At 40.8% G+C, this 14,636-nt stretch overlaps 1 protein-coding gene across 1 annotated transcript; it reads right to left on the bottom strand.

Moving 5' to 3' along the window:
* Positions 1-787: 787 nt before the first annotated feature.
* Positions 788-11,800, bottom strand: LOC128530123 (cytosolic sulfotransferase 3-like). The gene is made up of 8 exons (XM_053503854.1): positions 11,777-11,800; positions 11,489-11,621; positions 5,450-5,578; positions 5,205-5,305; positions 4,890-5,016; positions 1,754-1,851; positions 1,397-1,571; positions 788-903 (listed from the first exon to the last, which is right to left on the bottom strand). The coding sequence occupies exons 1-8, from the start codon at positions 11,798-11,800 to the stop codon at positions 788-790; spliced, it is 903 nt and encodes a 300-aa protein (XP_053359829.1).
* Positions 11,801-14,636: the final 2,836 nt, after the last annotated feature.

The following is a 14,636-nucleotide window of genomic DNA, read 5'->3' as shown; positions in this document are numbered from 1 at the left end:
CTCAAACAGGTGCTACTAATTTAGAATCTTATTATAACTGTTATTTGACACAGTAATTCACAAATAAATTGTTAAAAAAAAATCATACAATGTGATTTCCCGGATTTTTTTTTTTTAGATTCTGTCTCTCACAGTGGAAATGCAAATATGCTAAAAATTGTAGACCCCTCCATGATTTCAAAGAATTAACAACAAATAAAATCAATCCCTCTGTTAAGTAATTTATAGCAACACATCCACAGTTATATAACAGCATCTGTCTAGAGATATTTTGACTGTATACATATGGATCATATGTATGCAGTCAAAATATCTCTAGACAGATGCTGTTATATAACTGTAACTTCCTTTTAATATGATAATTTTTATTACAAAAAAAAGGCGCTACAAAAATGCTCTATGGGGATTTCAAATGAAGACATTGTAGAAAACAGTGTTGTTTTGTAAATCAAGTTAAGGATAAAACATTATGGAGCATGTTATAGAAAAAAATGATCAATGATGAGGTGCTGGGATGCAGCCAATATTAAGTCTTGATAAATCAAAATGAATTACAGTATTTTCCTACAGCAGGATGTCCCACAGTGTCTTATTCCTATTATAGTACAGCATTTTGCCAGTGCAGGTAGTAATGTCATGAATCTTGTAAAGCTCATACATCTGACGAGCAAAACTCCTCCCTAAAGAAACAATTCCTCACATAAAATACCATAATTAGACATGTTGTTACTCCTTGATGCCTTATCAGTGAATAAAACGTATACATTTAATTAAGAATTCTAAAGTCTCAAGAAATCTCTGTTCGAAATTTCAAAGTTGTGTTCTTCATCTTCACTTTGTAGTGTTTATCAAACTGTTCATTCTGGGCCACAGTGAAGTGATTCTTCCAGTCACCGACTTTACCTGCAGGAAATTTAAAAAGAATTAATTTAGTATTATTATTTAATTTTAGTGACATCAGAACTATTTTGCTATAAACCTACAAAAATGTACTTTTATACAGTAGAATATTATATTATATTGTCCTGCATCTATACAGTTTAGTAACATCAGAACTGTTTTGCTATAAACGTACAAAAATGTACTTTTATACAGTAGAATATTATATTATATTGTCCTGCATCTATACAGTTCAGTACACAATAAAACGAAAAACCGGTTCTCCAGAAGGTGCTACATACAACATAAATTAACAACATAATTTAACAAAAACTAACCAACTTTTTAAGAAATCTAATTAACTGACTAGCTGAGACAAGACAGATTGACAAGACATTCTAATAAAATCATTCTAAATTAAAACCTCAGTCTGATAGAAACCTAGACAATTTAGCTGGGACAAACCTAAAAATAAATAGCAGTGTTAATGGCTCATAGTCATTAAAAGCATGTTAACCTTTGCGCATAAATGGTGAGATTGAAAAAATCATGTTTGGAATCGTGGAGTAGTTGGTCATCTTGTTTTGCCTCATTGCATCAAAGTGGACATTGTTTAGAACCTTCTCTCTCTCTTCTTTTGATGTAGATAAGTTGAGAAAAGAGGAGAGACGCTCCAGTTCATGATCAGTGTTCTAGACAAGAGAAAAACAATTAAGGATGATCGAAGCTCAAATTCTGGACCCAAGTTAATGTGAGCTGCGTTCGAAAATTACAAGCATTTATCCATAACAGATAGCATTAAAAATAGTTTATATCATGATTTTAAGACATCTCTCTAAAGTGCATTGCTAAAGGACATGCAGGACTACCCTACCTCAACCATATCCTCAAAGAACATGTAGTGTAGATTAAAGTATGTCTGCTTCTTCTCCCAGAAACCATGCACATGATCATACCAAGATCCAAACACCTCTATGTTCAAATAAAAAGAATGAAATGGATAAACAAACTTTTCATTTATAAAACTCAATGTTGAACTGAACGCTTATTTTTACTGCATCTCTACTGAGAGGATTTGTCTTCTTTTTTAAATACTGTATGTCAAAAGCTGTGCATGAACTGTTCTCTTAGTCATTGCGAACAGCGTGAAAATGATGCAAACTTGCCTTTGAGCAGTGCGTTACAATATTTAATTCTGATTGATTAATTAGTTGGTTCGAAAATGATTATACATTAGAGTTGTAATATAACATTTTCATGACAAATATAACATAATACACAGCATTATTAATTCAAATGAGGGTGGTAAGGGGATGGTGGTTTTACAGAGGGGATGTTTTTTTTTTAACAGGGGGGGATGCATCCCCCCTCAAAATGAGCCTTGCCTACAGGTACGTACAGTAGAGCCTTGGATTACAAGCATAATAGGGTCACATTTCAAGACGCTCATAAATCAAAGCGAAATTTTCCACCAAAGAAATAATGGAAACTCAAATTATTCATTCCACAGCCAAAATAAATACATAAAAATAATGAATTAATACAAAATATAAAGTAAAAAAAAAATTAACCTGCACTTTACCTATAAAAAAAGTACAAATAAATCCCGACAGATAAGTGTTTCTGTTTATGTGCGCAGGCACTATGTGTGTGTGTTTGTGTATGTGTGTGTTTGTGTATGTGTGTGAAGCTAAAGTAAGAGAAGCGAAGGAATCAGACCCTCCCCCCTCCTTCTTCTCGTCTTACACAGTAAAACTTCCTCCTCTCTTATTTGAGTTTTACACACACACACACACACATTAACAGAAAGACTATTTTATCGGTAAAATTAACAAGAAACATCGCTAAAAACTCTAATAAAATGCTAATAAAATGAGCGCAGTGATTCTCTCGGAATCACTGCTGTAAAGCAAAAAAACAAAAAAAACCCTAATTAACCTGCACTTTAGAGTAGAGCAAAGTGTGTGTGTGTATATGTGTGTGTGAAGGTAAGAGGAGAAGGGGGTAGGTGTTTGTGTTTGTGTGTGTGTGTGTGAATGCGAAAGGAGGGGTGTGTGTGTGAAGGGGCACGGTGTCTAATGATGCGCGTGCACACAGATACAAACTGCAGACTGACACACACAGAGAAAAGGGATCTTTACCCTTTCTAATGAGACTTTCTTTTGCTTTACACGCGCACACACGTGTGTTATAATTAACAGTACATGCGTACTGTACACACACGCATACAAACACAAAATATTGTTTTATGTGCACACACATGGTCACAGTGTTATAGTATACATATAGTATACGCGTACACGGATGTTGATTATATTAGTGAGAGACTCGCACTAAGACCCAGCAGGGGAGATGATTACTGCAGCGCAAGAGAGAAAAAAAACCTTTGGATTACGAGAGCCTCTGCGTTGAAACAAGAAGAGCATGCATGAGAACATGATACTCGGTGCTCGTAAACCAAGACTTGTTCGTTTTTCAATCAAAATTTATTAAAAAATTTTTTCTCGTCTTGCGGAACACTCGCAAACCGCGTTACTCACAATCCGAGGTTTCACTGTAATTTTATTTCATTGTTCTGATCATTTTGGTGTATTTATTTCAGGGCATTTTTGACACCATACTACATACAGTACATGCACTGTTACTTAATTTCGTTCCAAGAAAAAAAAAATACATTTTACAATTTGACATTTGTATTTAGATTTTCATTCCTAGTCATGAAGGTCTCTCCTTCTTGAAGCTATTGTCTATAAGCTACATATAATTGAATAGGCTTGGTTTGACATCCAATCATTTTACTTTAAAACATCAAGTTCATAAATTTGGGAAGAAAAAAATATGAAAAATATTGGAAATTTATTACCAGCTCTGACCTGAATATACAGTCGTCTCCCCCAAAAAAGGCTGAGGACTTATTTCAGGGCACTTTAAAAGCCTTGAAAGTCCCATACAGTATATAAAATGTTGTAGGATTTCCAGCTAACTTACATGCTTCCTTCTGTATACTTTAAATCAATGCAAGATAACTAATACTATACAGTGTAAATTATAGGTAAATTGTTGTTTCATTCTGTTTAGGGACTTATGACAAGAAAAAAAATATATCAAAAATTCTAAGCATATACTTAAGTACATGAACTTTACAAAAAAGACAGAAATAAACATGTTTACAGCCTGATACAAAATCAGTTTTGGTCTCGAGCAAGAGTCCCTTTTTATGATTTTTTTTTTATATTTAACTTATCAGTTACAGTACAAATATATTAAGCAGACGTTATGCATATTGGGGGGGGGGCTGATTTGAGTGATAGCTGCACTCCAGGTGTCAAACCGCTAGCTGTCTGCTTTGTATCGCTTTTGCTTGTGGGTGGTAAATAAATTCGGTAAAAGGCTCTATTTGTTTTGCCTGACATCCCATTTAGGGGTTTAGGTGGAGTTACCAGCCAGGTGGTGACGACAAGAGCGATATATTTAATCTTCAGAACTGCTCTGCAGAAAACCTATGGGTGATGTCACAGGTTTTGTACAGTTCTATTTATATAGTATCGAAGTTGTATACTTTTACCACCTCTGAACCTAACTCTTAGTCTTTGAGGTCCTTCTTTGAGATAGCATTAATCACTTAACTGCTTTTTAGAAGCTATTTATTTTATATTAACAAACACGGGTAACTTGTTCCTCCCACAGTCCAAAGACTTTAAGATAAGGCTAATTCCAAATTACCCGCAGTGTGTGAATTCGTGTATGAGTGTGTGTACCCTGCAATGGATTGGCACCATCTCCTGGAATAGTCTCCAGGCCCCCCGCAAACCTAAATACAGGATAAAGCGGTATAGAAGATAAGTGAGTGAGTGAGTAAATTGCTACATATTAAGTACAATGATATAAAAATGATGTAAAGATAGCATGTTTGCTTTCAAAAAAGCATTAACTCAAATATTTTTAGCAAATAAATTCATGATTTTGTGACTAAGCCTATCTCCCAGTAAGCTTGTTTGAGTGTTACTTACTCTTTCCATCCATGAACTTCTGTATATAATCGTTCCAGTCGCCTGGTGTAGGTTGTGATTGATTCATGCGCTCAAAGTGGAAATACGACACAGCATTGTCTTTGGCATTACGAGCCACATAGACAACCTGCAGAAACACACATTGACACTGACAAGATGTAAACTACAGTATATGCAGAGATGTTCCGACCTCTATCGCATTGATTATTTGATTCCGTTTTGTATTTGTATTAAAGCACATAGACTTAATGTTTGCAGAATAAAAAATATTATACAATTACTGTTTATACAATGACCACAACAAAAATTCTATACCTTGCAGTTCTGTTCCCAGAAGGACTTGGGCACCAGTTGAACAGGTAGATGAGTTTTGATGAGTCTTGGGGTGGTTGGTAAATTATTTGCTAGATCAACCCCTGTACAAACCAGAGTAACATCATTAGAATGACATTGTAACATGAAGGTATAGCACATTACATATCATTTTAAAGATAAGGAATAAGTTACTGATAGCTGTATCAAGCACATGTGTGTTGTACTGACTAAGCATGGTTACAGACCTGTAGGTATCTTGTGGAAATTCGACTCCAGGAAAGGCACTCGCATGTAGATAGGTACTGAGGTCTGACGTTCTGGTTCTGCACCGCCAAAATAAAGTAGGTCCAAGATGTATGAAATCCAAGTTGTGCCTGGTGGAAACAAATTGAAGAGAAAATAAAAAATTGTCACCAACTTGAGTTAAACGTTTACCGTCACTGTAGACGTGTCAAATTCTTGCTCAGCTTATACACATACAAAAGTACTGTGAACACTGCTAGCATTTCTTATTCATTCGCCTTGTGCTTTTGTTTTATTAAGTGCCTGAGTTTTGTTTCTTTACTTTTGTTTTTACCCCGACGATGATTTATTCCCTGAGATGATTACCCATTTTATATACAATATAGCCCTTTATGAGTTTGCCTACAATAGGACAAAGTTAGGAGAAATGTAAAAAAAATCTTATTATGTTACTGTTCCCATTACGTCCAACTTTTGTTATATATTTTTTTTGTTATAATTCTTTATTTTGATTCTTATCTATTTCCTGTCATTGTGATTATGGATGGATGTACCTGTGTGCCTGTACTTCGACCAATAAAATAGACCATGTGTCATGATGCTGGTACAAAGGGGTCGGACACAAGCGCAGGTGCAGTAACCAAGAGTGTTTTATTTAATTATTACTAGCTGAAACAAAAGGTCTTTGTGAACATAAATCAAAATATTCTTATCCTCCCAGGATACAAGGGTGTGGGGTTTTGACCCGCGACTTCGTGGTCGGTTCACTCCTGGGGAACACGTAAAGTACTCTTGGTCATGACGTATGAAAACACAAACAGATTCTCTCACACAGAACGGTGGACGGACAGGAAGCTACGGGGTCGACTGGGTTAAATAGGGGAGCACATAAGGGAAACACAGGTGACACTAATTTAGAACTAATAACGGGACACCTACAGACAGACACACCAGGGGGAGACAAAGCTACGGCTTAGTAGTCCGGGGAACCCGATCTTCCTCCCTGAGACCGCGGTGGCACAGGTGTTACAGTACCCCCCCCTCCAGTACCGGCTTCCCGAGGGAGGCGTGGGCGCCCTCTTCGCGTTGCCGGAGGGAGCGAGGACCCGCCTGACTGATGGGATTGCCGGCGGGCGGGGCGGCCCGGTGGTCGCGGTGCCGGGCGATCCGGCCGTGTCCTGTGGAATTCCTGAATGAGTTCTCGGCTCAGGATGTCTCGGGCCGGAACCCAGCTCCGTTCCTCCGGGCCGTAACCCTCCCATTCTACCAGATATTGAAGGGAGCCTGCTCTCCTCCGTGAGTCCAATAGTTCTCTGACTCGGAACGCGGGGGCGCCCTCTATTTCCACGGCCCCAGGGAGCGGAGGTTCCGCTGTTCCTTCATCTAGTGGGCCCCGGACCACCGGCCTGAGAAGTGAAACATGAAACACAGGGTTAATGCGGAGATGTGCAGGAAGTTTCAATTTATATGACACTTGATTAATTTGTGCTAAAATCGGAAATGGACCTATGTAACGGGGGGAGAGTTTTTTACATGGAAGGTTTAGGTGAAGGTCCCGTGTCGAGAGCCATACCCGATCGCCTACCTGGAGCGGATGACTTTCCCCTCGTCGTCTATCGGCATATTTTTTGAATCGCTGCACTGCTTGGGAGATCTTGGTGTGTGCATTCTCCCATACTTTCTCCGCTTTTGTAAACCACTGATCCACCACGGGTACTTCGGTGGGAGTGGCATCCCAGGGACATAGCGGGGGCTGATAACCTAACACACACTGAAACGGCGTTAGGCCGGTAGCGGAGTGGCATAGTGAATTCTGCGCATATTCCGCCCAGATTAAGCAGTCTGCCCATTCGTGTTGTCGACTGCTACAGTATGCTCTAAGATATCTCCCGAGTTCTTGGACAGTCCGCTCTGCCTGACCATTCGACTCGGGGTGATAGCCCGACGTTAGGCTAACTGTGGTCCCCAATTTCTGGAAGAAAGCCTTCCAGACCCTCGCGATAAATTGAGGACCACGATCGGAAATAATATCTTCCGGGATGCCATAGCAACGAAACACTGTTTCGAATAGGGTTTGTGCTACCCGGAGGGCTGACGGAAGAGAGCTAAATGGGACGAATCTACATCCCTTAGAGAAGCGATCTACAATCACCAAAATCGTTGTGTTCCCTTTTGATACCGGCAGTTCCGTAACAAAGTCCACCGCTATGTGGGACCACGGTCTGTTCGGTACTGGTAGGGGCATTAATTTACCAACTGGTAGGCAACGTGGGCTCTTAGAAGTTGCACAAATAGCACAAGACTGAACTACTGTTTTCACTGTTTCCCGCATTTTTGGCCACCAGAACTTTGGTTCCAGTCGTTTGTAGGTGCGTACAACGCCGGGGTGTCCAGATGCTAAGCTCGAATGAGCTTTAATCGTCACTCGTTCGCGGAGTGACTCCGGCACGTAGGTTCGATCCGGAGGACAGCTCCTAGGCACGGGGTGGGACCGTGCCCACTGAGCTATCTCCGATTCGATGTCCCACATGGTCGGTGTCAATACGAGTGACGATGGTAAAATCGTCTCCGGATTAACTATGGGATCCGGCGCCGGATAATAGCGGGAGAGCGCATCCGCTTTTATATTTTTCGAGCCGGGGCGATATGTAATTATAAATTGAAAACGCGTGAAAAACAGTGCCCAGCGGGCTTGTCTCGAGTTCAGTCTTTTTGCCTGTTGTAGGTACTCTAGATTGCGATGATCAGTGAGCACTGTGAATGAGTGTTTAGCTCCCTCCAGCCAGTGACGCCACTCCTCTAACGCCGCTTTTACTGCTAGCAGCTCTCTATTACCGATATCATAATTTCGTTCGGCAGGTGTTAGTTTCCTAGAAAAGAAAGCGCAAGGGTGGAGTTTCTCGGGGTGGCCTTGGCGTTGTGACAGCACTGCTCCTATGCCTACCTCTGACGCATCGACCTCTACTACAAAAGGCTTCTCTGGGTCCGGTAGTTTTAATATAGGCGCAGTGGTAAAAGCTGTTTTGAGACGGTGAAACGCTTTTCGTGCTTCTGTAGAGAACTCACGAAGGCGTTTCGGTTTCCCTTTCAATAGTGATGTGAGTGGTGCTGCCAACGTACTGAAGCCTCGGATGAACCGCCGATAAAAATTGGCAAACCCCAAAAATCTCTGTAGCGCCCTAACTGACGTAGGTTCCGGCCATTGTTGCACCGCCTTCACCTTGGTCGGCTCCATCTCAACCCCCAGTGGTCCTATGCGATAGCCGAGGAATGCCACCTCCCTCTTGTGGAATTCGCATTTCTCCGCCTTCACATAGAGCCCGTGTTTGCGCAGACGATGAAGGACGGCTGTTACATGCCGGACGTGTTCTGCATATGACCGTGAATATACCAGGATGTCATCCAGGTATATTATGACAAAACGGTTAAACATATCCCGAAACACGTCATTCATGAACCCCTGAAACACCGCAGGTGCGTTTACCAGTCCATATGCCATCACGTTATATTGGTAATGCCCAGATGTAGTGCTAAACACAGTCTTTCATTCATCGCCTTTACGCACACGAACGAGGTTATATGCGCTGCGGAGGTCGAGTTTGGTAAAGATGGAGGCGCCTCGGAGTTGGTCGATTGCGGCCGGTACCAATGGTAGTGGGTGCTTATATTTTATTGTTACTGCATTGAGCCCACGGTAATCAATACAGGGTCTTAAGCCCCCCCCTTTTTTCTCTATGAAAAAAAAACCTGCCGAAGCCGGAGACGTGGACCTGCTGATGAGCCCCTGCCGGAGTGCCTCGCTCACGTATTCCTCCATTGCCCTGGTTTCTGCCACTGACAATGGATAAACACGCGAGCAAGGAGGTGCTTTCCCCGGCATGAGCTCGATCGCGCAGTCCCACGGACGATGGGGGGGAAGTCTTGCGGCTGCTCTAACACTAAACACATCTTTAAATCGCGCATACTCGGATGGTACCTTAATGCTGATCTGGGCCTGCGGACTTTCAATGGTTGTGGTTTGGACCGTTAATGCCGGTGGTTTGCATAATTCTGTGCATCTAGGGGACCAAGAGGTGATGCGCGAGTTAGCCCAATCAAAATTGGGATTATGGGCGCTAAGCCAAGGGAGACCTAGCACGACGGAATGATCCGACCGGGGTAGAATGAAAAATTTTAACTCCTCGGAGTGATCGGGAAAGGTTAACCGTAGTGGCGCTGATAATAATTTAACAGGCGATTGTTCCAAATCACGACCATCCAGAGCTTTAATAGATATCGGGCACGGAAGCTTCGACACGGGAGCTCGCAGCGAGGAAATTAGAGCAGATGAAATGAAGTTACCAGCCGCCCCGGAATCTATTAAGGGAAAGACAGACACAACACGATTATTATAAAACACTTGCGCATTTAAACAAAACGGATGATGTGTGCGAGGTGGTGTGAGTGTTGTTACTTTTAACAGGTGGCAGTTCTTCACTTGGTGATTTTTCCCCCCACAGTACAGACATAACCCCGACTCTTGTCTTCTCCTCCGTTCGTTGGTCGAGAGGCGGGAAGTACTCACGTCCATAGGGTCTGGTTCCCCCAGATCATTGGTGTCGGGAGGCGGCTTTTTTAATGGATCACCATGTCGTTTCGGTGCCGTGCGGGCTGGAAAACGTGGACGCTGGTTGCGAATGTGCTGATCCAATTTAATTGCCAGGTTAATTGTTTCATCTAGCGAAAGGCCGGTGTCCCTGCACGCGAGTTCTAGTTGTATGTCCGGCTGCAAGCCATCTCGAAACCTGGCAAGGAGGCTCTTTTCGCACCAGCCACTCTCTGCTGCCATCACTCGAAATTTTATGGCGTACTCGGCTACTGGGAGGTTACCTTGCCGCAGTTTCATCAGCCGTTGTTCTCCCGATCGTCCTTGGTCTGGGTGGTCAAAGATGGCCGTCATTGCCTCCATGAAGCGTCCATAGTGGGACGTGAGTCCCCCGCCTGTGCTCCAGATCGCGGCCGCCCAGTCCATGGCTGGACCTGTGAGCTGTTGAATGACGAAGCGCACCTTTTGCTGCTCCGTCATGTCCGGATACTCGGAGAGGTATAGCTCACAGGCCAGGATGAACTGCTTGCAACCCTCGGGATTACCTGCATATCTCTCCGGGGGAGCAGAGCGAGGTGGTGTGGGCATGGAGCGTGGGAGTGAAGATGTCGCTGTACCTGGGATGGCGAGCTGTTTGACGCAGTGTGCTAGATCGCTCACTGCTCGCGCCAGGCCGTCTATCTCCCGTTGCTGAAGCCTCAGATATTGTAGAGTGGAGGTTTTGTCCTCTGGCAGGGGGACACCTGCTGCGTCCGGACGGGTCCGTCCATCTGTCATGATGCTGGTACAAAGGGGTCGGACACAAGCGCAGGTGCAGTAACCAAGAGTGTTTTATTAAATTATTACTAGCTGAAACAAAAGGTCTTTGTGAACATAAATCAAAATATTCTTATCCTCCCAGGATACAAGGGTGTGGGGTTTTGACCCGCGACTTCGTGGTCGGTTCACTCCTGGGGAACACGTAAAGTACTCTTGGTCATGACGTATGAAAACACAAACAGATTCTCTCACACAGAACGGTGGACGGACAGGAAGCTACGGGGTCGACTGGGTTAAATAGGGGAGCACATAAGGGAAACACAGGTGACACTAATTTAGAACTAATAACGGGACACCTACAGACAGACACACCAGGGGGAGACAAAGCTACGGCTTAGTAGTCCGGGGAACCCGATCTTCCTCCCTGAGACCGCGGTGGCACAGGTGTTACACCATGATTTATTTTTTCAAACAAAACACACACACACAGTTCACACAATGCACCCTGCCCCTATTAACTTTATATTACACAGAAAATTATCCCCTTTACATAGTTGATCAAACACACATTGTCCAGTTGATAATCAAATAAATAAACTGATCAAATATATATTTTCCTGCCCCACTAACATAATTATTATTTTAAAATACTGATATGATTATTCTTGGTCAAGTTGGTTTACGATAAACAGAATACCTGCTTTGGGATAAGTAGCAATGAGGATGTCATCTGGTCTGGCCTGGAACTTTTGAACATTTTCCCAGTTATCAGTAAAGTAATGGGTTAGAAAGATTCCTTCATATTCAAACAATTCAGGTCGAGTGGTTATCTGTAGTAGTAAACATCATTGTTAACTTGGACAAACAATCTGAATTTAACATACTAAAAACATAGTAGTATGTACAGTAGTACATAGTAGTAGTACAGTACATTAATTAACATCATATAATTCCTAACAACATTTAAATCTTTTAGCTAACTTACCAAAGAAAAATTCAGTCCTTCCATGATGAAATAAGAAATTTGTGTCGTTCAGGTGCTACTTTCCTCACTACTATTGTACTTCATACAGCTGATTTCCCTTTCTAGCAGTAGATTAAGGTCCACCCAAAGCTCCTCAGTCCTTTAGCCTTTTACATCCATCCAATCTCATGCATTGCATAGCACCCCTTTATGACCTATTTCATGGTTTTAATAATTTCAAGCATTCCGATACACATATGCAGACATTACTCCCATATAATATTTGCCTTCTATATTGTTCATATTCCTTAGTGTCAGCGCCAATGCTGTTGACAGACCCTCCCCCATTTTTGAATTTCATATTTTGAAATATGTAGAAATGGTGCATATAATGGTACAGATTTGGGTATAAAGAAATATTTATTTTACTATCAAGACTCTGGCCACAGGTTAATTTGTCACTTAATAAGCCAAACCCACTAGTGCTATAAGTCACAGCTTACTAGTTAAAATGTGAAAAGCTTATTTTTCAGTACTTAATATATATGTTCACTCCTGTTGTTAATTCTATACCTATAAAAACACACTTCTTTGTATTACACTTCTTACCCATACACGAAGTGAAACATTTTACAGTCGCAAGAAAAAGTATGTGAACCCCTTTGGGATTACGTGAAGTTTTGCATGAACTGGTCATAAAAAGTCACAAAAATAGAAAAACACAATCTGCTAAGAAAAATAATACTACACAAACATTATATGTTTTCATGTTTTTATATGTTTATAAAAATTACACAATTTTATGTAATTTTATGCAAATGTTTCTCAAGTTCACATTTAATTTACATTTTTAATTATTAGGCTTGCTAAATAAGGTACAGTGACTCTGCTGTCCACTACCCTGTACATCAGTGGAAAGGGATCATCATAGGACCAATCCTGTATAATTGAATTTAGGTTTATAAAATTGATGAAGGTGCTCATAACAGATAACCAATTTTGATTTCATAATGTTATTACAGACTTTGTACAAAAACTATATTGCGGCTTTTCCTGCTCTTTGAGTAAATGTATTTCTGCTCATTGCACATTTTGTTGGATTATATTTAATACAAAATGTAGGTAAATTCCCACTGAAACTTAGGAAACGTTAAAAGACTAATCTGGAATGAAAGCATTGCGTTTTATTTCCGTTTTTTTGTAAACAAAGCAGTTTCTGCTTTCTGAAACATTCCAGTTGCAAATCCTATTTCACAAATCCCTAACTAATGACTCTTCATTCCTGGGCCAAGTGCAGTATGTTCAGTAAAATCCTATTACCACCAACACTTTTTTATACATATAAATAACAAAAATGCACAATTAAAGGTTTCTGCCTAAATGAGCCAAGACTATAGAAACCGTTTTTCCAGGAGGTTTTGAACTATCAATTTCTCAAGATATTCATCGTATGTGCATTTCCTGGCATCTTCTGTAAATAAGGACTGATGTCGCCTTCAGAGTGGCACGTCAACCTCATATTTATAACATATGATGAACATCAGTGCACCTTCTGATGAATAGTGCGTAATTTTCCCAGCTCACCAAATGTCTCAGCTAGCAGCTGGTGCGTCTCTGTAGCTCAACAAAATACTAGTTGGAGGTGGGGTTTCCATGCCACTGTAGTGAGACTGTTTGATACTCTCTGGTGAGTTTGGCTAAATTTCCCTATGTTCTCTGAAACAAAACTGTAGTTAATAACTGTTACTGTATTAGTCCCCATACTTGCAAGTCATGAGAGGAAAAGACATCAATTTCCCACCGTAGCAGTAGTTTTCAGGTAAGCTTTCGCTTAAGGTAAATGGGCAGGAAATAGCTTTTTTTATATATAGTTTTTATTTTTGATTCTGTGACAGTTAATAGTAAGGCATGACTGTTTTTTTTGTAGCATATTTAGAGAGTAAACGTTAACGATTATATATTTATCAAGCTACAACTGAAGTGTTTTCCAGCATATAAACAGCAATTAAATGGACAATTTTTCATGTCTGTCTTAAATCAAAATTGAGGTAGATTTCTGTATATTAAGGTAGGTCTTGGCCGTTATACATTTTTCTGCTCTGCACACTATAAAAACTCCCATAAGACAAATGTTGTACATTTTTGTCACGTGCCACGTGTATAGTCAACATCCATGCGTGTGTACTATTTATTATAACATTGTGCATGTACAGCAAAAGCAAGTGTCATTAGAGAGATCCCTTGTTAAAGATCCAGAATCTCTCGCTGTCAGAAAGCACTGCTTCCGTTAGTGTGTGTGTGTGTGTGTGTGTGTGTGTGTGTGTGCTGGAAAGTCATCCTACAACCTCCTCCTCTCTTCTTGCCTTAACGTACACACACTGACAAAAACACTACTCTGTCAGGATTCTTTTCAAAGGTTAAGTGCAAGTTAATTTTTTTTTTTTTAAATAAGCTATTAATATTGTAGTATATTGTAGTTCTTAAGGGCCTAAGTGACTATGCAGCAGATTTGGGAGTGATGTTTGGTCAGGTCTGTGCTCTGAACACTGAATTCCAAAGGGAATAGACATACAGCCATGAAGCCTATGTCAACTAAACAGCAATGTGAAATATTTTGTTTGGCCAGCAATTAAAAAAAAAAAAGTTGAGTAAGCTTAAAGCTGTACAACTTTTCCAGAAGAACTGGACGTACACCTATAAATGGGGCTTATTTTTTTTCCTACAGGACAGGTCAAGACATTTCTCCCCTGGAGTGTGAGTACAATGTAAGTAATTACAGTCCAATAGCTGAAACGCATTCTGCTAAACTAAACCGAGTTGATATATTCAATATACAGGTACATCGTATTCCCTGGAACTGGCCATTACATGCTGTTATGTT

Source organism: Clarias gariepinus, chromosome 9 (genome assembly GCF_024256425.1).
Source record: "Clarias gariepinus isolate MV-2021 ecotype Netherlands chromosome 9, CGAR_prim_01v2, whole genome shotgun sequence".
In the NCBI taxonomy this organism is placed as follows: Eukaryota; Metazoa; Chordata; class Actinopteri; order Siluriformes; family Clariidae; genus Clarias; species Clarias gariepinus.
Note: the sequence above shows the minus strand (reverse complement) of the source record. Positions and strands in the feature narration are given on the sequence as shown.

Excerpts from the sequence above, each read along its gene's own strand:
- LOC128530123 (XM_053503854.1), bottom strand. The coding sequence starts at position 11,800 with ATGGAAGGACTGAATTTTTCTTTG. Across the intron at positions 11,622-11,776 it reads AAGGACTGAATTTTTCTTTG|ATAACCACTCGACCTGAATT; the intron begins GTAAGTTAGCTA and ends TTACTACTACAG. Across the intron at positions 5,579-11,488 it reads TGCTACTTATCCCAAAGCAG|GCACAACTTGGATTTCATAC; the intron begins GTATTCTGTTTA and ends TGTTTCCACCAG.